The sequence below is a fragment of the Salvelinus sp. IW2-2015 genome, linkage group LG1, assembly GCF_002910315.2.
Source record: "Salvelinus sp. IW2-2015 linkage group LG1, ASM291031v2, whole genome shotgun sequence".
Taxonomy (NCBI): domain Eukaryota; kingdom Metazoa; phylum Chordata; class Actinopteri; order Salmoniformes; family Salmonidae; genus Salvelinus; species Salvelinus sp. IW2-2015.
This window is the reverse complement of record NC_036838.1, coordinates 36,530,374-36,554,167: the sequence shown is the minus strand read 5'-3', so window position 1 is coordinate 36,554,167 and position 23,794 is coordinate 36,530,374. Positions and strand designations below refer to the sequence as shown.

At 43.3% G+C, this 23,794-nt stretch overlaps 1 protein-coding gene across 1 annotated transcript; it reads right to left on the bottom strand.

Annotated features, from left to right (window-relative positions):
• Positions 1 to 203: 203 nt before the first annotated feature.
• LOC111966585 (GATA-binding factor 2) lies at positions 204 to 10,726 on the bottom strand. The gene is made up of 6 exons (XM_023991368.3): positions 10,534 to 10,726; positions 9,628 to 10,149; positions 8,272 to 8,862; positions 4,704 to 4,849; positions 1,173 to 1,298; positions 204 to 584 (listed from the first exon to the last, which is right to left on the bottom strand). The coding sequence occupies exons 2-6, from the start codon at positions 9,857 to 9,859 to the stop codon at positions 297 to 299; spliced, it is 1,383 nt and encodes a 460-aa protein (XP_023847136.1). The 5' UTR covers positions 9,860 to 10,149; positions 10,534 to 10,726; the 3' UTR covers positions 204 to 296.
• Between the last annotated feature and the right edge of the window lie 13,068 nt (positions 10,727 to 23,794).

Here is a 23,794-nt window from a genome sequence, read left to right as displayed (position 1 = left end):
TGCATGGAGGTGGGTGGAGGTGAGGTGTAGTCTATCTCTGGTCTAAGAAGGTACCTAATAGAGAGTAAAATAGCCCCGCCCCAACCCCACCCATCAGTGGATGCTGCCTGGTTCCCCCATACCCCCCGTACCCTTTACATTCTCTCTATACAGCAAGACAATCAACATAGACACACCAAATGCATGTCTTTAACATTATACACATTGTCCTCAAGCAAGAGGCCTATACGACCCTCAACCCCCATTAGAAAACGGAACAATCTACACATCCCCTGTGCCTCCCCATCCTCCCCAGCTCAGCCCATGGCGGTGACCATGTTGGAGTGGTGGGGGTGGCCGAAGGAGGGGTGTATGGGTGTGGGAGTGGGCAGCATGTGTCCGGCGTGGCTAAAGGGGGGCAGGTGGCCCATGTGGGTCATGTGTCCAGCCAGGGAGGAAGCACTGAAAGGAGAGGACTTCTCGTGCATGCACTTAGAGAGCTCCTCGTAACCGTCGTTGCCCCGCCTGCCCTTCTTGGACTTGTTGGACATCTTGCGGTTGCGTGTCTGGATCCCTTCCTTCTTCATGGTCAGAGGTCGGTTCACCTGTAGGGAGAAGGAGATGGAGGGAGAGATGAGTGACCAGGTTGGGATGGTGCTAAGAGTTTAGAATCAACTTAATGTGTTTGAATTGAATGGATGTATGTATGTACAGGACTAACCATATTATTTATTATGAGAACTCTAGATACAGTTATTTGTCTTTTTTTCTAAAGAAATGTAACAATACAAATAAAATGCAGAAACAGTACGCAGCTTACACCCTAAAACCAAGGCCATATTCAATGTAATTGAATGTAATACATGGCAATGCACCAAGACTTAACCTTCAACAGTTATGCCTCATTTGAACAGACGCAGTTGGTCTGTCTGAATAACAGTCCCACCATTGTGAGTCTCAAGGGGATGACGCCTACCATGGAAACAATAAAGCACAAAGAAAGAAAACACCAACAGGGCCCAGTGTGTCTGAGGGGCCAAGCTCTGCATCCATCTCTCCCTCCTTCCCTCCATCCCGTTCTCCCTATCCCTCTTTCTTATCCTTTTCCAATCAATGCAACCTTTTCGTCTTCCTGACCTGGCTGGCTGCGTGTGGGTAAGGGCTGGTCAGGCTGTCAGYAGTGAAAGACTTACGTTGTGCAGCTTGTAGTACAGGCCGCAGGCGTTACACACGGGGTCTCCATTGCCGTTGCGCCTCCACAGTGTGGTGGTGGTGGTCTGACAGTTAGCACAACAGGTGCCGGCTCGTCTGGCCGCAGACTGGAGGGGAACATGAGGAAGGCCTTTATTCGACCACAACAGCACGGACACACAACACATGAAAGCATAGGTTGGGAATGACGTTAGTGCCGGGCGGTGTGTATAGTATTTGTATATCGGCTGCCAGGAGCCGAGAAAACATAATATTTCATGCTGTTTTAAATGGAAGTTGTTCCTTATAGTTATAGATTTGCATATGATATCAGAAATGTATTCATATTGCGTGATAGTTTGATAGTTTATTGCAATGCGATTCAATAATGATGGAATTATGCAGTGAAAAGGTATCCAGTCTTTACATTCCCTGACAGAATATTGATCAAATACACCAAATAGTTGTATTGTTAGTGTATGAATTGGTCTCTATTAACCTAATAAATCAGGCTTTACTATAAAAGTCATGCTGAATAGATCATATAAGAAAGTAATGGGTTGTCTTTATTGGCTACAGTTTTCTCCCAGCATGTGAAATCTTTTTAATTTCACAGACACAGTAGTACACTGATGAACACTGACTATCAAAGCTCTTCCTCTCAGATGCAAAGCACTGCTATTGAATAGAGATTAGGTAGCGAGGGGGGCCATAGGGCAGCCTGTGCGATCCCCTGTCATTACAGATGTATTCTTCACACTTAATATGAGACAGTTACACGCATAAAACTTACATATACCCCTTCAGCAAAATATGGTAATCTGAACCCTCAGTCAGAATAGTGCATGGGCCTACACACTTACGGACAATCATAAAATATGGATTAATGCAAAATACCTCTCTATTGATTCAAGTAGAAATTGCGTCAAAATTGCCCTATATAAACAAACTTCGTAGTAAAGAAGTCTACAAGTCGAGGCTGGAGCCCTAGCCTTTGTCCCACAGGTAGCAGGGCATAAATCCATTTATTTCACCTCCCCGGCACGGCCTTCACGCATCTAGCTCTCCATTGCTTTTTTTCTGTGCACATAAAGTGTCCTTAAATGTTGTACTAATCGCTTTGCTATATTCTATAAATTGAGGACTGGCCTGCTTGACCACTGCTATAAAAAAAAAAAGTAAGTGTACTAGCGCGCGACGGACGGAAACATGTGCTGGTCTCGCTTCCTTATCGGTACCGGCAGATATCCGGATAGGAAACGACTGGAAGAACCCTGCGCGAGTACTGAAAACACACGAGCTGAAAAGTAGGCTACAAACGCACCGGCTACTGACTCAGGGAGAAAAACAACGACTGGATTTTTCAGACATAGGACCAAAGGGAAAATTATGAAACTTTAATATGCTTTTTATGCAGGTTTAAGCTATATTGATTGTGGTCCATGGATATGCTTTGACACTAAAATTCATAGCCTAGGCCTACATGGCGTTTCAGTTTACAATGTAAAACTGCTCAAATCAAATGTTTCAGAAAAATCTAAAACGGGTCTCTAGACTCTATAAATAGGCCTACAGTCCAAAATCAAACGGAGTCGCGTCGGTGATGCTTTTTGTATAGCCTGCATTGGATGATTCAGATCAGTGCAGTCTTCATGCTGTCGGCTGAATGTCAATAGTCTGTCTGTATTTGCCTCAGCCATATCTCGAACATTCTCTTATCAAGATGCGCACAGGATTATATGATCTCTAGGATGGTCCTTAAACAAACGCAGTCGACATGAAATATGTAGGCCTAAATTATCTACTTATGCCTCAACCATTAAATGCGTTCAATACTGTTATCCGTAACCTTTTATTAATAGATTAATAATCTTATTATGCACCCTGAGACATTTGGGAACCGATTCGTAAATCACTTGAACAGGCGTACGCTAATTAGGCCGATATTCAAATTCCAAATATGAATTTGCAGAAAATAACCCTACCCACTGGGCACCGACATAAATTCAAGGTCTATTCCACTTTGGTTTAACATAACTTTATTGAAGTTTGCTTTAAAGTAATGTCTCTATTTCTGCAAACACCCTATTTATTTATTCAAGAGGGGCGTGGAAAAAAATACTATTGACATTTTTTTTTTGTTTATAATAGTGAAATTAGCTCAATGAAACACATGTTTTATGGTTATTATTAAATAATGTTTTACATTATTTCTATCATTATAATTATTATGAATATAATTATTAACAACATTATTATTATCTTGGCCAGGTCGCAGTTGCAAATGAGAACTTGTTCTCAACTAGCCTACCTGGTTAAATAAAGGTGAAATAAAATAAAAAATAAAAATTATTATGCTATTGATGTATTAGGCCACATGCAAATAGGTTTACGCCCGCGAACGGTAGCCTATTGTGGGCTATTCGAAATGTTACAGAAAATATTCAGATCATATCTTGAATCGAGAGATTTTGGCATTTATGCATATAATTTTTTAGCTCCTCATATATCTGTCAACAGGCCGTGGAGAATCCTATTTCTTTGTTTTTCGTATTTGATGCAAATCTATATCTCATTGGGTCATATCAATTCCCTCCATTGCAGAGTTTCAGAGGTGCCATCTTCATTGCGTGTTTGTTGTTGTTGAGACCAAGGGTTTTAAAGTCTGGTTAGCTCAGGGCTATAAATAGTTGCTGTTATATGAAAATAATAGCTTTTAACATTTAACATTTAACATTTAACATTTATTTTATTTTTTGCAATCAATGGAGTCACCAGCACATTAAGTCTGGAAGGACTATTTTCAGTAATGACAACATTTACATAGTCCATTGAACTGCTGTGTAACTGGTCTATATTAGTCTGGATCTGACCTGGCTTCTGCGCTCTGAGGAAAACACAACATTGATGTTGAAATTAGTTCATGATGAGAAGTACACAATGTGATATCAGCCAAGCAGCAAGAAGGACCAGTCCAGGATTTGGTTAAGCGAAAGACAGAGAGATATCCATTTACAAATGTGCTGCACATCAGTCACCTAGATTCACACATGATTTTTCCTTTCTTCTATTACCTATAAAGTGACTTAATAACACAAAGCGTGCAGTGCACCAGTCACTCATACAGCCTCCACAGCAGACCGTCACAGTGAGCTATATAGTGAGGGATGATAGAGAGGCATGTGCCGGACCTGGTATCAGTAGCAGTATCAGAAGTAGCAGCAATAATGATAGCAGAAACAACAAAGTTAGCTGCACTCCGCTAACAGCCTGTGTATAGGAGCACAGGGGTGAGTGGGAAACACAATTCCCGGAAACTGATTGGGAAAATATAACTTTCCTGGAATTATGTTCCTCCTCGCCCCTCTCCCCCTACCTTGTTCTTGTTTTTTGCCCCCTCCCATCTCCGCACTCCACGCGCGCGCGCGCGTGTGTGTGTGCGTGTGCGTGTGCGTGCGCGTGCGTGTGCGTGTGCGTGTGTGTGTGTGTGTGTGTGTGTGTGTGTGTGTGTGTGTGTGTGTGTGTGTACTCACCAGTCTGCGTTTGGGCTTGATGAGGGGTCGGTTCTGACCGTTCATCTTATGGTAGAGTCCACAGGCGTTGCACAAGTAGTGGCCCGTACCATCCCGTCGCCACAGGGGCGTAGAAGTGGCTCCACAGTTGACACACTCACGCCCCTCTGAGCAGCATGCAGGTGGAGGGAGACCACAGGGACATTTATAAAATTAACCCGTTAACTCTAATGACACATTTATTATACATAACAATTATGTGACCTGTAGCAGTGGCATGTACAATTTTTTAAATGTTATGTTAATTAGTCTGAATAACTATGCGAGGACTGCATATTTTTATGTAAGGTGCATAGAAGCATGGGAAAAGTTTTAAGAATAGATTTTTTGTTTCTAATTTCTACTCTCTAGTTCTGTTCTTGAATTCCTGTTTATATGAGAAGGCTGTGTATTTTTGGTCTGAAGTTTGTGTGAAAGAGAGTGTGTGTTTAACCCTCTGCAGACTTGGAATAACAACATGAAAATGCTGCTGCCAGGCTTTATTCCGTTTGACCTGGTTAAGTTCCTCCCTGTCAGTTTTGGGTCAGTTTTGGGTCAGCTGGGACCCAGGCATGCTTCAGACAGGGGCACCCATACACCCACAATGAAATGTAGGCTGTCTCTCACGTTTCTCTACATTTTGCTGTGATTACAATGATTTTCCTCTCCATATATACAGCACGGTGAAAATTAACCTTTAGTGCTGGGTTCCCCAACTGGCGGCCCGCGGGCCGAATTTGGCCCACGGGTGGTTTTATTTGGCCCCCAAAGTATTAAATAAATGTAGAAATAAATAAATGTTTGACACAAAAGACTGTAAAAACACAAGGAAATCAGCTCCAAGTGATTTTAATTAAAGACATCTGTTCCCAAGTATTCCCACGCATAATAGACAGACACTTGATCGTACACAAATGTAAGCAAGGTTTGAAATGATTGTTTTAGGCAAACATTATATCTGTTTGAGCTTATTGTGGTCAATTTGAAGTCTACAAATTATTAGCAATTATGTTCCGGCCCCCCAACCATCCGCTAAAGAAAAAATTGGCCCACGGCTGAATCTAGCTGATGATCCCTGCTTTAGTTGGTGTGAGTCTGTGCGTGTGTGTACATGTGGCAAAGATGGTCTGATAATCAACATCTTGTTCTTCTCTCAGCCTCATCAGCTCATCATTATATCGGCTAAACAGCCTGCTATAACTCACTTTAAATCGGAATTCTTAGGAATGATGAAGCATTCATTGAAGTGACCTAACCACAGTGCAAACTAAGGTAGTCATTTTGAAATATTTGTGCTGCCTATAATGTGGATCAGATTGTCAGTCTAGACTAGTAGAGGTAATACTAACATACTTGTGGGCCTTTGCCTCTGTTGGTGGCTCCACATAATGCTGAGTATGGAGAGCCAGAGAAGGAGGGAGAGAAAAAAGAGGGAGACTGAGATGGAGAGAGAGAGGAAGGGGGCCTGGATTAGGGTTAGTCAAACAGGAAGTGCCTCTAAGGTATGCATGAGCAGGGACTCCACCAGAATAGTGTGATGCTATAGAGTTCTGTGGTCCTGCAAGCCACCAATACTGGACATCCCCGCAAAGAAAAACTCATTGTAACAGGACAGTCTATTCCCTCATGTCAGGGAGAGCCCCTAAAACATAAATATATCAGTGAGGAGGTTCCACTTCCAAACACCTATCTGGGTGTTCATGATGGAAGTTGTGTGTCTCTGTCTTACAATGACCATAATAGCACACTGACAGATGTGGGTTTTATTTGTAGGACTACTCTTGGGGTTTATGTTGAGACATCTAATCCTTAGTTGTGAAATATGGTGAATTGATTTTTTGTTGGTGCTTTCTTTCTCTAACAAATTAATACTGGTGCTCAGTAAAAGGGAGCCTGTTATAAGATAGGGGGCTGCTTGAAGGCAATCAGCTCTGCCTAGAGTCATCAAATGTCAGTCTCGACAATGCTGTATTATGTAACAAAGAAACGGCTGATTGTAAATGCTGAGTTTTTTGGCCCAAATGCTGGAGTGGATCTTCTTTTCACACCTCCGGGGCTGTATCCAGTTCACCGTTCTCAAGGGCGTGCCAGCTCGAGCGTAATTGAGTCGCGGTTTACAAAAGAGGATAATAAACGTGTCAGCCGAAGCGGGCCCGCGCTCAGCCGAACTACAGGGCTTGGGTGTGTGCGTGAAGCAAGGCAGTACGCATTGCCTGTCTTTTTCAACCAAATAAAGTAGCCTGGACGAACGTATATTACTCAGACACTGGGATCGTTTTATTTCTTCACAGCTTACAATACGCATGGTTTCTTATAGTTATTAGTCTAAGCCTACATTATCATTATAATTACATTAGGCCTATATCTGTTGATATTACCGATTTGTATAAAACAAATGCAGAATGGATATGACCAGTTGACATAATAAAGAGGAAACGGTATGCCTTCTGTTTAAAAACGTGGCTGCATAAATTAGGCCAGAAAAAATCGTCGAAGAGGACACAGCATAGCATAACCTCACACCACCTCTTATTGTTGTATCTGTCCACCCCCACACCATAACAAATAAACAGTTATTGATAACCTTTTATGTATACAATTGGTCTATTTATTATAGTTAACCATAATAAATGTTTGTGTCCTCTTGGGGATGAAAATAGATTTTGAGATACCATTCTTGATCCATAGGCTAAGCAAAGCAATTCACATACAGGATTACTATTATGTGGATATCACTGCTTTAGGTGTATGTGTGTGTGTAGGGGCCTACACCTTCCTACTGGTTCTTTCGAGGCGGACTGTGTTGTGGCGACGAAAGAAACCGGTGTGTGTGTGTGAAAAGAGCTATGAAAGGAGTTATGACAACATACATGCACGATGTAACCTCCGCCCAACTATTCCATGCACACTACTCCTACTTCCACGTCACGGCTAATTATGATGATATTGCATATTGTCATCCCATTTTGTCCTATTTTCTGAGGACGTTTCTGGAAAGATTGGTAACGGAGGAAATCAAATTGCATTAAACTGGGAGTTTTGAAAATGCCGTGGACGTTTCATTCAGAAGAAAATACCAGCTTTATAGAATAGCTACATTGGGGAATATTTACAGCATGCACTTAAACAAGGCCGTAATATATACATTCATCAAAATATACATACAAATTCTAGGCTAGCTATTGTATATTTCGGCTATATTTATTATCTACAAGGTATCTTATATTGTTTGGTCTAAAAATGACCTAGGTTTTTGTTTTTAGTTCAAACGGTGTTCAGTTTGTTGAGTACATGGCAGTAATTCAATACACGTTCATAGTATTCTTGTTTTAATATAGGCTATTTGTTTTTTAACTCAATTATGGATTTAGATTAAACAAAACTGTTATAACACTAAGATAGCTTAAATATAGCCTATAAAGCCTATATCCAATAACATAATTTCAGTGTGTTCTGTCATAATAATAATAATATAAAATGATATTTCATCATCATTTTACTCTGTAACACAAACATTTGTAACACATTTTCGAGATAAGATGAGACTTACCTGAACACGACCGAGTTTTGCTTTTACATTTCGGGGTGAAGCTGGAGGATGATCCTCCGAGCAGGCTGCCAGGGTGGAAGAGACTTCCCCCGTAGTCATGCGCTGCCGGGAGAGAGTATGTGGGGTAGGTCGGTATGGGGTGGTGGGTGGATGGGGTCTGTGCGCTCATTGAGGCCAGGCTGCTCCGGAGAGGACTGGAACCCTCCATTTTCATGCTGTCAGAAATTGACATTTGATACTTGATAGAATCTTTCTCGTCCATTCTCAGGGTAGAAGATGAGGGTGAGGCGGCCCCGGGGTCTGGGGAGACATCTTTCGGCGGGGTAGGGGGAAAACTGTAGAGATGTGGACTCGAATGGGACGCGGGTGTTAACGAGGAGGCCGAGGCCGTGCTGGCGTTGCTGCTGCAGGGGTATAGGCCACCATGAGCCCCGGAGCCTGAGGCATGTAGCCCGGTCTTGCTGAAGTGGCTGACCGCCCATGCGTTGTGATGGTGGGCCGCTGAGAGGGCTGCTTTGCCGGGCTCTAGCCATGAAATCCCCGGGCTATGCAGGAGATGTGGCCGGCAGACCTGACCCCCAGCGAAGCGAGCTGTAAGAATAGTATAATAATATGTTCATAGATGGAATACACAAACCAGCTAATAATATTACAACTCTCATTGATGATGTGATGCCATAGGATTACAGAAAGTTGGGACACCGAAGTCCTTAACCTGTTGACGCAGCGTGCTTAAAGGAATTATTCGATTCGTGAGGGGCACAAAAAACGCAGTTGGCACGTATTCAGACAAAACCACAGAAACTATAACCGCAGAAATATATTTTTCTCGTTTTGAGTCATCTTGATATTTTATAGTCAATGATACAGATGTAGCAAAGACATGCATGGGGTCTGGTAAGTGCACTGGAACCTCTTTCGCTTGACCCAAGCACAAATACATGACACCCTTTCAGCTATTTATTATTWCATAGTTTCTCACTCCTTGTTGATCTGACTAGTTCTTCAGTCAAGAAGGGTAAATTACATTTATTTTACTATAATTTCCTTATTTTTGTCATCAGCGGAATTGCTCTCGTGTCCACAACTTTTAATGGTCTCATCCACTGCCTTACATTTTTGTTCTCCCATGCAAATGCAACTTTATAGCATGCTATCTATCAGACAGTATTGCAATTTCAACTAGTAGGCCTATCAAACCGATGCATTTAAACCCACCCATATTAATTAATGAGTAAATAAGCCTTTGCGGATTTTTTATTGCTTTGAGAAAATACATGAATAGCCTATGCCCACGATAGTTCCTACTTTATCCTGATAATTAAGTTGTTTAGGAAAGTGAATGTGAGGTCTTACCGTGAGCTTGACTGTAGGACACTCTGGCCCGTGCATGAGCGGAGTTGTGGTAGTACGGGTTTCCCTGCGAGTCAAGATGGTTAAAGAAAACATCCACCTCGTCCGGGGGCAGAAGCTGCGCCGTGGGCTCCATGTAGTTATGCGAAAGGCCGGGGTGGTGAGAATCCGGGTGTTGGCCGTTCAGCACGGCGTGGTGGTGCATCCACCGAGGTGGATCAGCCGCTATATCCATGTCTGTGTGGATCTCTCCGTGTTGGGCAAACAGGGTGAAAAGAGAAGAGGGGCCTCTCTAGAGAGAGGACAACGTGTTCCTGAACCTTCCTCTCTCTCCGCTTTGTCTTTTAAAAAATGAGCCTCCCTCTCCTGATAAAATGTCCTCCTATTGTGGAAAACAGAACATAAATGTGTAGAGAATTTTCGCTCGTCAATCTCCTATAAATCGGTCCTCACTAGTAGTCCGATGAGATCCTCTTGTCTCTCTCCTTCTTCAACAGGCATCGGGTAGTGTTTGACACTGGACACCTGTAATAGAACCAAAAATAGGATGTTCATATTTCAGAGGCATTTAGAAGGTGTTACGTGTTTTTTAATAATTCGGGGAGGCTGCTTCTTTTTATGTGCGATTTATAAGTGGTGTATGTAAAGGTGCAACATAAGATAAACACCTCGAATCACTCGTCCCCACCCACACCCATTCCGAGGAACCTGAAATCATCGACCCATCCTCACCGTAACGCGCACAGATAAGTACTTTTGAACCCATGCATACTGTTCATATAGGCTAGTAAACTAATCATCGTCAGTACACTCAGAACAAACTGTTAAAATTCTTACAGAGCGGAAGAAGTCATTTGTTTTCTTCACGCAATTTTGGAGAAGAAAATAATATATATTTTATGCAAATACCTTGTTATTCCGATTTCAAGCCCCTTTGGTAGAATTCTCCTCCAGTTAGCAAGTATATTTTCCTTTCTTGTATTGACTCAATTTATACGGCATATGTTTGGTCTATTTTTCCTTGGTTTTGGCGTAGGGTTATCAGCTGCGTAAACTCCGATGGAGACGGATAGGCCTTTAGCGACATGCAGCTGTAGGAACTGTCAGCACTGGCGCCAGTGAATTCCATGTCATGTGCGCAGGGGCGGGGTCTTGACTTCAGCGTTGATCCCTCGACAGCCAATTGGATTCTGCCTTTGCCAATTCTGACAACTGCCTCTGCAGAATCAACATGCCATTCGCCTCTCCATCCCAAGCACCAGCGGGCGGCCCCTGTATGCTTGTCTCATCCCAGAACGTATTAATCAACAGCGTCACCTTATTAGTTAAGCAGCCCCGGGCCACCACCCACACCAATGCTTTCTCAACCAGGGGAGAAATGTCTTTGTTTATGCCAAGTGTAATGATCACTTTATATTTGAATAAAAAAAGTTATTTCCAATAGGCATGAGTATGTATACCTCTTTATATTTAGGCTACATTAAACTATATGCCAGACATTTAAATCCCATACGTAAAAATGCGTAATAATTTAAATAGGCTAGGCTACTCCAATGTAAATCTTATTCGTGTTGTTCAGCCTATGAATTACAAACATTCTGACAGAGTGATGGCTGTGGTGTAGGCCAGTGTGGTCTTTTGTGTAGTATAAACATGTTTGTGAATCAGCGGCGATCACACGCTGCTTTACATATTAATTGACTGGCGGGTCAGCAGCGCACAGGGCGTATACCAGCCATAGAGGGCCACCAAATGGGGTTTGTTTAGTATATATCACAATAACGCGGACCGAGCAGTCCAACCACCGGTGCAAAGACACCGTGTCGCCACCGGTGTCTGAGCATCCTCATTATCCCGCGGGCAAAGCTTTCCAGATTTTTGTCGCACCTATCAAACCTGAGTAATCTCACATTAGATGAGAGAAATGAATGATGAATGTTTGTTGAGAGAACTGTTTGATTTTGGAGTGGGGGGCACATTTCAGCTGGTATATGTAATATGTTGTCATATCTATATAGCCGCGGGAAATAGAAATACTTATATGTTTACCAGTTTCTTGAAATACTTTGCAAATGTAACTTATTTCTATATGAAAACTGAAATGGTCTATTCATTCCTTTTATATTTTCGTAGACACTCTTGTCCAAAGCAACTTACAATAATAATGTATTCATTTTCATACTGGTTCCCCATGGGAATCAAGCCCACAATCCTAGCATTGCAAACGCCATGCTCTACTAACTGAGCCACATCACATCATCACAAACCACTTGATGTCTCAATGTACTCAATTACTGTATTGTGCGTTGTTTTTCTTCATGGTGATGGAAAGTCTACAGGTATAAACCTAGATGACCAGCCTATGTACAATACAGTAATGTACATTTACATTAAGTGGTTTGTAAGGATGGTAAATTAATACTGCACAAAAAGTTATTATTTTCCATTTTGTTTAAAAAATAAAAATATTTAATTTGATGTGGATGTTTTGTGTCTTTACCCAGAACGTTGCACCTTTTGATGTAAATGTTTGAGGACAGGGTTTTGTTCTTTCTGTATTCCATTAGAATGTCAATTGCAGAGAAAGGGATAGGGCAACAACTTTTTAATTCCAACTATTGAATCCTGCAAGACACTGTTGTAAGCGGAGATGCTAAAAAAAATGTTTTTGTCCCTGCTACAGACATCTGTATGGTACGCGAATACTGGTAAAGTCCCAGTGCACTACTTTTGTGAAAAAAAATATTTTTCAAAAAATTATATTTATTTGTGTAACTTGTAATCATTTGTATAACTATGTTTAATTTTTAGGGTGTGTGTGTGTGTGTGTGTGTGTGTGTGAGTGAGTGAGGGGGTGAGTGAGTGAGAGAGTGAGTGAGTGAGTGAGTGAAGAGTGAGTAAGTGAGTGAGAGAGAGTGAGATCTATAGATGAGCAAGGTGGTAGTGTGAATATGAATGACAGGGAATAATGTGAGGAGGGAGCTCACGGCCCTGTCCCACCAACTAGCCGCTTATCTGACGCCGCTCCCTGACCTCACCGCATCTTTAGAGGAGAAAAAAATGATTATCAGGAAATTAACTTTTAATAATACTTAAAGGAGTAGGTGGAGGTGGGGGAGCACGAGATCTGCTTACCTCCCAAAGGATAAACTCGAATAAATGCAAAGACACTCTATTGGGAGGAATGCAGTAGATAGCAGTATTGATTATAAATAAAGTAATCTTTTGACCTTTGATGTGGTTTAGAAATGTGTCTACATAGATCCAGTGGCAACAGAAGACAGCGAGACTGAGATTGAGTCCCACTAGCCCGACCAGGAATTTGATTTGACCCCAGAGAACACGAAACACAATCAAACACAGTCAATAAAGCAGAGAACTGCAGTCTGGTGGACTATGGAGTGGACTCAGCATGGGGGAGCACAACATAGCTGAACAAATCTGCTTTAATGCACTTTTGTTGTGAMCATCCTTCCTGGTGGTTGGATGGGGGTCAGCGTGGTATCGTCAGTTCCCTCTACCTGTTATTACAATGGTACAAGTAGCAGACGCTGATTAGCCTATATAGCCAGATATATAGTCATCAGAGTCCTCCGCCTCCTATGATTTTTATTTAACCTTTATTTACCTAGGCAAGTCAGTTAAGAACAAATTCTTATTTACAATAACGGCCTATCGGCAACAATGGATTAACTGCCTTGTTCATGGGCAGAACGACATATTTTTACCTTGTCAGCCAGGGGATTCGATCCAGCAACATTTCGGTTACTGGCCTAACGCTCTAACAACCAGGCTACCTGCCGCCCCGATGACATGTTGATGACATTGCCACTACTAGACAATAGTTCGTTGTTTTTATGCTGTGCTGTAGCAAGGGTCTTGTGGGATGGGTGCCTTAGGGRACAAAAAAGGCATTCAGAGCAGCAGTAATCACACTGATAATTAGCAAATGTCGCGACAAGGATTTGCGTTGCTAACCTGTTTGTTCCTACCGCGCTTGATCGCTCTCCCATTGGCAAGGTGGGCGTCTGGGCGAGGACCAAAAGGTAGGCACGCCGCAGATAAGAGGTTGACATTACTGAGCGCCACGGTGTGAGCGCGCGCTGCAGAGAGATGGTCCCTCGTCATTGGTAATTAGCCTGGATAGAAGAGGGGAGAGGGGCAGAAGGTTCTGCACAACAGGGCCCAGTCAGTCTCCAGCCCAGCCACGGGAGGTGGCTGCTGAGATCAGTAACATTATTTTGAATTGAGTTAAAAAATTTAATTCAACGTCAAAATAAATTATTATTAGGCTATTATTATTATTTTATTATTATGATCATATAAACTATATATTTGGCCTAATATACTATTGTTATGTTATTATTATTGTTTCGTCATTGTTTTATTGTTATAAAGCAATCATAATATAGGATGGTTTTCAGAAATTAGGCCTATCCATGATTCCCAATGAAATGCTACAAATAGTCTACTATAATGACGATAGGCCTACTGAATTGGAAGTAGAATAGTGAGCGTTCTGCACATATGTGATCTCTCCATGATCCTAGAGCTGAACTGCTCTTGCAGCTTTTAGCCAATAGCGCCCCTCATGCTTTCGATGCAGGATTTACGCTCACTTACAGCCACCCTCGCCATTCCTCAATTAAAGACTTTGCATCTGATAAAACTAGGCTACTATAATACCTGTTAGCAGATGTCCAGTGAAAATAAAGCACAATTTCTCAATTAAATTGTTCTATTTTTTTCTGTGTGCTGGAATGAACAAATGCCACATGCAAAGTAGGTTACAAATACGAATATGCTTTGGAAAAAGTTGAATATGCTCTCAGTAACACGTCTTCCAAAACAAAACTGCATATCCTATACATGGCAGATTTTCAGATTTTCAAATAGGCTACATCTTGACAATACTTGGCGCCTACTCTGTGGTGTGTGACACAACTAGGCTACTGTYCATTCAGAGCAATGCGCAGTGCTTGACTTGGCCTGAAATAGGTYCCAGTACTCATTTTGGGTGCCGGTACTGTTTTATATTTAGGTGCAGGAGCTCGACAATACTTTTGAGAGTATATTCTATAAACGGAACAGGAGCTCAAGCAATAAAACAAAATTGAGGTGCGGGTACTCAGCTCCGGTGAGCTCCTGCCCAAGTCAAGCACTGGCAATGCGCAAAGACAGCGGAGGATAACAGAACGGACATTCAGTTCGGTAATGCGGGGTTCGGATTCTCCTTTTCTCAAGTGAAAATGCGTCGCATACTATAGTCTGTGGCTACAGTTAGAACCGTTACATTCTCTATTTTTCCAATCAGACGCGAAGCTGGATTTCAGGTATTTTGAAAGTAATAGCCTATAACAATGCGTCAGATAAGATTGAAATATCATCCTCCCTACTTCACCCCTATGCTCTCTGTCTTCTCGGCCAAGGTAAGCTATGTGACAGGGGGAAGCTGGAAAACAGGCTGCACTGTGAGGGATAGCAAGGCGGATTACAAAGGCGCGAGTCCCTGTTGTGATTGAGCCAACCCTGGGCGCGCGTGGAGTAGGCTACAGCTGTCAGCGCGCGACTGGCACGGATGGCGGAGTCGTATTTTACACGCACTAGACACTCAATAGCCTAAAAGCAAGAAGGACAATCGGCAGATAGACCGCTAGCTAGGCTTATCTTTGGGCTATCAGAACCACATACCTGACAGTATTTAGATTCATTTATCTCCTAATTTTACTGTAGCCTATAGATGGATGAGACAGAACTTGGCTGGCGAGATCTCGCATTTAAATAAGAAACATGTTAAATTAACCAATTCTGCCCAATCCAGTGGTGCACACGATCTTGCCTTAATAGTTTACACGATTAACTTTTGTATTTAAAACATTGAAGTTACTCCCCCTCCTTTGCTATTGTGATTATAAATATACCCTTTACTCCTCCATTCATCTCCTTCACACATACACTTCACATTATGGAAAATAGCCTAGGCCTACTACACGCTAAGCCCTTGCAAAGCTGCCTAACAAGACCATGGGCTCGTGGCGCCGCAGCCGGCAGGTGCTTGAGAGCACGGGCTCAGGGTCTCGTGCCCACGTCCCCCCAGGTTCAAAGGGTAACACACACACACACACACACAAAAGATTACTCGAGAAACAAAAACGTTAACGGAATTAAATTCACAGGATTTAGAATAAGACAATACAAATCTACTGGGAGAAAGGGTGGCTGCTCTCAATTGCCCAAAGGTTGGATGGAGTTGGATTTGAGCTGTATGATCATTGAAGAGAGAATTCTACTATGAATACTATTCATAATAATTGAGAATGTTGACATTGTGTTGATAAATGTGCCTATCATAGACCCTAGCCTAATAACCGTTGCATAATGTTGCCTGTGTACGTACGGTGTTTTTCTTCATTTATCTTACTCGTGCTCCTCAGAATCGAGAGAGAGAAAACGTTGCCAAATTTCTCTGTTGCTATGTGGCAGCAATCTCCGCAGCACGGGCACATTGTGCCAGGTGTGTAGCCTATTTATGAGAATAATGACACCCCTCGTCCTCTCCTCTTCATTTGCGTCATTATAATATGTGTACAAGCGCGTGGCAATGTGCCTTTACTGCTTCTTTTGTACACCCCCCTGTCCCTGCGTCTTGACTTTAATTTCAAACGAAAAGGGAGCCCATTTCATCCGTTCCTCTTTCAAAGATGCTCCGAGCACAACAGGGCATGTATCCTTTACTTGTTAGCGTGATTATCTGAACAACTGGCTAATAATAAGGATGGAGATGATTATTGTTATGTTAAGGGATTATAATCGTGAATAGCCTAATGATAATAGTGTGATAATGTATTGATGATAAGGATAAATTGCCTATGCATGTCATATTTTCATTAGGCCTATAGATAAATTATTATTAGGCGATGTGTTGGAGCATCATTCTCAATAAGAAATATTGATTTAGCAATATACGTTGTTTATTCTCACGTGAAGCCTATCTTTTTTTAAATCGGGTTTGGTTGGTCTTAATGAATTTACAAATGTCAGACATTGGCTAGGCGGGGAATTTGTCAGTGATGTGGAGTCTGGAAGCCTAAGGTCAATGTCACTTGGTAGACTTAATCACAATAGGACTGAACGCAGGCAGTGTTGTTAGACCGGTGACGGTGAAATATTTTGATTGGGCCTTATCTGCCATCACAGTTCCCAAAATAATCCTGTTTAAAAGACAGGAGAGGAGAGAACCTCAATGCAACAAATGAAATCGTGCATTAACAAGTGACAGCATTGTGCACAGTGAAATCTTGGATACAATACCCAGCTAACATATTTAAGTGTGCCAAATATTAAACTCATCTGCATGATAATGTGGCTATATCAATGTTGGCTGCGATGGGCGTTTAACGAGAGCCCTTTTGATCTGGTGTGGTGGGCAGAACGACAGCGCTCTTGATGCGCACGCGATAAAACCTTATCAGTGGCGAACATCCACTACCATCTCACTTTTTTAATTAATCTCGCCACACTAACCCCTTTCCCTTTCTCCATACTCTTTCGGTCTCTCTCTCTCTCTCTCTCTCTCTCTCTCTCTCTCTCTCTCTCTCTCTCTCTCTCTCTCTCTCTCTCTCTCTCTCCTCCTCTCTCTCAACTCTAAACACACACAGGCGCACACACACACTGCCCTTTGCCACAGTGACAGCAGTAATTCTATTCAAACCAATTAAAAAAGGAGAGGAAGAGAGAGAGAAGATGGAGATGCAGTAATTTACCACACTAATAATGTTTTTTCAAAAGGAGGTGCAATGGACAATGCACAGTGTACCCCCCCCCCCCCCCCAATAGTTATTATTGTTTTTCTAAATTGTTATTATTTGAGTCTGAGATTATTATTATTATTATTATGCCTGGTTATAATCCAATTCAAATAAATCCAAGAAATCTTATGTGCGCCCATCAGTTTGTTCCATGCAGCGGATTGTAGGAAACATCCCTTATGCAATATATTGTGAGGGGCAGTCAATGTTTGTTTAATGGAAGGAGAAGATGAGATTTCAAGGCTGTGTGTGTGTGTGGTGTGGTGTGGGTGTGTGTGGTTTGTGTGTTTATGAGTGTTTGGTGTGTGTTTTGTGTGTGTGTGTGTGTGTGTGTGTTGTGATGTAATGAATATGCTCGTTGGATTTATGCCTCGGTTCCTCCATTCTGACTATTATAACCCATCCCGGGGTAATTTTTCATTGGTGCTAGCTAATCTTTGTTCTTTGTGAAGATAATAAATAGCCTAATCGTTATCAGCAAGCTGCTGGAGGTGTCAGGAGAATGGGACTGATCGGCCCGGGAAATAGGCTCCAAAGTGCCGCGGAATAAATGGTATTTCTTATCTCCCTCATCCAGATTATCGCCGCCTTTTCAAACTCGCACAACAAATACATCCAATGCATCGAATGCATCATTTACCCGGGTAGATCTCTCCAAATGATAGACAGATAGTGGGGAGGGGGTTCGGGGGAGGGGGTACTGGGTCCCTGGAAATATTTCATGTGGCCCATGCGGCTCGTTAAATAAGTTTAACATGTGCAAAGGCTTATATGTTTATTTTGGCTTCAATGTATTTGGAGAGYCTATTTATTTCCATTCAACTCACTTATATTCGGTTAAATTTGAGATACAGATTTTATCTTAAGAATCTATCTGCAATCCATGGTATTTGTTGTGGTATCGCACACCAGCTAGTTATTTTATGTTGTCTCAGAGGGAAGGAACACAAGCAATTCCTCCCATGGATGAAAGAAATCGAATAATTATCGCGACGGTTTTTTTCCTGCGAGAGAATTGTTGACTTTTCAGTTTCCCTGTGCTAACATGCTAATAAAATTAACAAAATCATAAAATTACTGAAGTAGAATCTCTCAATTGTAAAATACTCATAATTATAATAACTTTTCGATTAGAATTCGCATGTTTAATTTCTTTTGTTAATAGCGATCGTGTGGGAGTTTATTAGGCAGTTGTTCCACTGATTCACAGTCCACCCCCCTGAAAAAAACTCTAGGGGCTTAACTCTAGGGGTTTCGTTGTAGACTAATGCTTCCATGTACTATATGCTTCTTATTATTGTTACTTAATAAATATGTTTTTTTTAACAGACAGAGTTCTTATTAATATCAGAATAACTTGAATGAATTAGGGAATATAGGCTACTCACCATGAAACCCAACAGGTCTGTTCTTTTTCAATCTGACAATCTAGAATCCAGAAACCTTCATAGMATTTTTGCATAATATGGCGTCCCCGCATCACAGCCAATCAATCATGTGCTGTGATATTTACATGTCTGTGTAGGATCCCCACGCCTGCCCCCCACGCCTTCTCTATGCGCGCACTCTTGTGGCCAGTGATCACCTTTCCATTAATTGAGTAATTAGCCGTTCTGCAATAATGAGCTGGCCAAGATTCATTTTTTGTTGTTGAGCGAAGCCCACCCCATGCCCAATGAATACGAATTGACCTAACCACGTCCGCGGCTGCCCCACTGTCTGCAGTTATGAACCACAGAACTTGAAAACATAGGCTTAAAATGAGGGAACGAACCATCAAAACCGACTTTCTGACCACAAGCAGAGTATATCAGAACTAACACAGTTGAGAGCAGAGCTTTTTGATATCTAATGTGCTATTTTAGAAATATACATTTCTATGTTTGTAGATGACCTAGGATGTATCCCTACAAGTTGAACTCCACGTAGGCCTGGTAAGTAGATTGTGATGGGGTTGAGCCTGAGACGACTGAACCCCAGGAGGAGTAGTAGTTGAGAATGTGAATATCTGTTCACGGCAGCAACAACACATCAGCAACGGTATTATCTTGTATGCAAAACTCGGGACACCAAGTGCGACCTCTCATATGTTGACTATTTGATTAGTAATTTTATGTCATATTTTAATTCGTTTCATTTCTAATTTAAAACGCACTTTGTCCCTAATGCATGTTCTAAGCCTATTTGTTCGTAAAGCACGTGCACATTATCCTGAAAAGCTTCTGTAATGTCTAAACATGTAACGTAGGCTTACGTAGGTTCCAGTGGGCCAATCCTGTAACCTATAACAATAGTATTTTTCGTGAAATCCTTTCATATACGAAAAGTAAGCAATGAAAAAGGACTCGTACACATTTCATTTCTCTCTAGAAATTGCATTCTTCAGGCAACGACGGAAAACCGAAACGCGTGGATGGCTCTGTGAGGGCACAGGGCACAGGGAATGAAAAAGAGGCATCCACTTATTATCGCACTTGGAACATTATGTATGTCTGAGTGACACGTTATGACAAAAAGCGGTATTTTTCCAATATACACAAACTCGGCGCTTAATAACCAGGCATCTCCATCAGCCCTGCGCGCTGATGGTCTCCCGGGCAACACTGATAACGCTACAGCCATTTTCCATATCTTTGCCAGAGTCTATTATATTCAGGGATTAGCTCTCCTTCCGGGAAAGGTCAAACACAAAGTCATTGAACCTGGAGTATTTTTCCCTCCCTGTTTATCCCCCCTCGTGATAGTGCACATTCTATTTCCCCCATCCTCTCGTCAATCTGTTTTAATATCATTAAAACGACCCTTGTTTGGTTCCTTTGAAAGAATCACAGTGACCCGAAGCAGCTCTTCTCACGACGTCAGTGCATGTAATAGAGATTTAACAAACACAAACACGCGCCAAGGAGTGTGTCGTTATCTCAATAGCGGCATGAAGAAATGCATTATTACAGTTGATATGATTATGGTCTATTAGCTGAAAGAATATGAGCGCCAGGCAGTGGGATGTGGTTATAAGCAGGCAGACAGTGACACCCAGTGGCGAGGACGTGGCCAACACAACATTTTATGCACTGTTTTACGCACGTTTCAAATGAAGCATGTTGTTTTGTGCCCTTGATGGGAAGATGTTGTGTAACTAAAACAAGGTTATGGGGAAACCCGGAAAGGGAAGATCCTAACGGATTTGTCAAGGCTAAGGCTATATAACTAACGCAATGGAAGGAAACAGACACTAGCATGCAGGAGTTCTGCCACAGGTGTCCTGAGACAGATTGCCTCCACTCCTTACATTCTAAATCAGGTGTCTCTTTAGCACTGCTTTAGTACCATTTCCTCATCCACTCTTGCCACTTTTATGAAATATACCATACCAGTTAAGTTGGATAAAGCAGTTTGCTCACCCTCAATGATGATACAGAGAAACATGGAGTTTCACTTTGAAGAGGGTCTCTCTTGTCTGATACACACCTGCTAGTGGTCTCCTTAAACTGTAAAACAGAAGTGAGATGTAGAGGAGAAAAAGTAGGCTCAAAAGTTTATGTCCTCTTTTCTGTCTCTCTCCACCCCCCTCTCTAATGTTCATTCAGGGTATTTCTGCACCTTTAAAACTGTTATGCTGGTGAATGAGGACCCAAAGCGACGTAATAGTAAACAGAGTCTTTATTCCAGTATTAAACAAATAATGATTCTCCTGGATATTATCAATGGTAAATCCAAAACAGGAAAACTGAAATCCTTCGTCAATAGAGAGGAACGACTGGAGACGCGACACAAGACTGCAGGTCGCTTCAGGAAGGCACTGGCCGAGCTGACATAGACACTGCACACGCAGCATCTGAAGAAGGCAAAGAACACGACAGGGCGGAACAAGGACACAGGACAGCAACAATCAAACAAGAATCCGACAAGGACAGAAGCGGAAACAGAGGGAGAAATAGGGACTCTAATCAGAGGGCAAAATAGGGGACAGGTGTGAAAGAGTAAATGAGGTCGTTAGGAGAATGAGAAACAGCTGGGAGCAGGAACGGAACGATAGAGAGAGAGAGCGGGAGAGGGGAGAGAGGGAGGAGGAGAGAGAGAGAGAGAAAGAGGGAAAGAACCTAATAAGACCAGCAGAGGGAAGCACAGGGACAAGACATGATATCACAGACAAACACATGACAGTACCCCCCACTCACCGAGCGCCTCCTGGCGCACTCGAGGAGGAACCCTGGCGGCAACGAAGGAAATCATCAATCAACGAACGGTCCAGCACGTCCCGAGATGGAACCCAACTCCTCTCCTCAGGACCGTAACCCTCCCAATCCACTAAGTACTGGTGACCACGCCCCGAGAACGCATGTCCATGATCTTCCGTACCTTGTAATAAGGAGCGCCCTCGACAAGGACGGGGGGGGGGAGGGAAGACGAACGGGGCGCGAAGAAAGGCTTGACACAAGAGACATGGAAGACAGGGTGGACGGCGACGAAGATGTTGCGGAAGAAGCAGTCGCACAGCGACAGGATTGACGACCTGAGAGACACGGAACGGACCAATGGAACCGCGGAGTCAACTTGCGAGAAACTGTCGTAGGGAAGGTTACGAGTGGAAAGCACACTCTCTGACCGCGACAATACCTAGGACTCTTAATCCCTACGTTTATTGGCGGCTCTCACAGTCTGCGCCCTGTAACGGCAAAGTGCAGACCTGACCTCCTCAGGTGCGCTCACAACGTTGGACAAAACTGAGCGGAGGGAACGCTGGACTCGGCGAGCTGGGACGAGAACAGAGGAGGCTGGGTACCCAAGACTACTCTGAAACGGAGATAGACCGTAGCAGACGAAGGAAGCGAGTTGTGAGCGTACTCAGCCAGGGAGCTGTTCTGCCCAAGACGCAGGGTTTCGAAACGAAAAGGCTGCGTATATGCGACCAATCGACTGATTGGCCCTTTCTGCTTGACCGTTAGACTGGGGATGAAACCCGGAAGAGAGACTGACGGAAGCACCATCAAACGACAGAACTCCCTCAAACTGTGACGTGAATTGCGGACCTCTGTCTGAAACGGCGTTCTAACGGGAGGCATGAATTCTGAACACATTCTCAATATGATTTGTGCCGTTTCCTAGCGGAAGGAAGCTTAGCGAGGGAATGAAATGTGCCGCCTTAGAGAAACCTATCGATAACCGTAAGAATCACAGTTCTTCCCGCAGACGAAGGCAGACCGGTAATAAGTCTAAGGCGATGTGAGACCATGTCGAGAAGGAAGGGAGCGGTCTGAGACGACCGGCAGGAGGAGAGTTTACCTGACTTAGTCTGCGCGCAGTCCGAACAAGCAGCCACGAAACGACGCGTGTCCCGCTCCTGAGTAGGCCACCAAAACCGCTGGCGAATAGAAGCAAGCGTACCCCGAACGCCGGGTGGCCAGCTAACTTGGCAGAGTGAGCCCACATGAAGAACAGCCAGACGAGTAGAGAACAGGACGAACAGAAGGTTATAGGACAACGCGCGCGACGCAGTGTGAGTGAGTGCTTGCTTCACCTGTCTCTCATTCCCCAGACAGTCAACCCGACAACACGCCCTTCAGGGAGAATCCCTCGGGGTCGGTGGAAGCCACAGAAGAACTAAAGAGACGGGATAAGGCGTCAGGCTTGGTGTTCTTATTTCCCGGGCGATAGGAAATCACGAACTCGAACGAGCGAAAAACAACGCCCACGAGCTTGACGTGCATTAAGTCGTTTGGGCAGAACGGATGTACTCAAGGTTCTTATGGTCAGTCCAAACGACAAAGGGACGGTCGCCTCCAACACTGTCGCAATTCGCCTATGGCTAAGCGGATGGCGAGCAGTTCGCGGTTACCCACATCATAGTTGCGGCTCCGATGGCGACAGGCGATGAGAAAAGTAAGCGCAAAGGATGAACCTTATCGTCGAATGGAAGCGCTGAGACGAATGGCTCCCACGCCCACCTCTGAAGCGTCAACCTCGACAATGAATTGTTTAGTGACGTCAGGAGTAACAGGATAGGGCGGATGTAAAACGCTTCTGAGGAGATCAAAAGCTCCCTGGGCGGAACGCGGACCACTTAAAGCAAAGTCTTGACAGAAGTCAGAGCTGTGAGAGGGGCAGCCACTTGACCGAAATTCGAATGAAACGCCGATAGAATTAGCGAAACCGAGAAAAGCGCTGCAACTCGACACGTGACTTAGGGACGGGCCAATCGCTGACAGCTGGCCCTTAGCGGATCCATCTGAATGCCTTCAGCGGAAATAAACAGAACCGAGAAATGTGACAGAGGAGACATGAAAGGCGCACTTCTCAGCCTTCACGTAGAGACAATTCTCTAAAGGCGCTGGAGTACAGCGTCAACGTGCTGAACAGGAAAT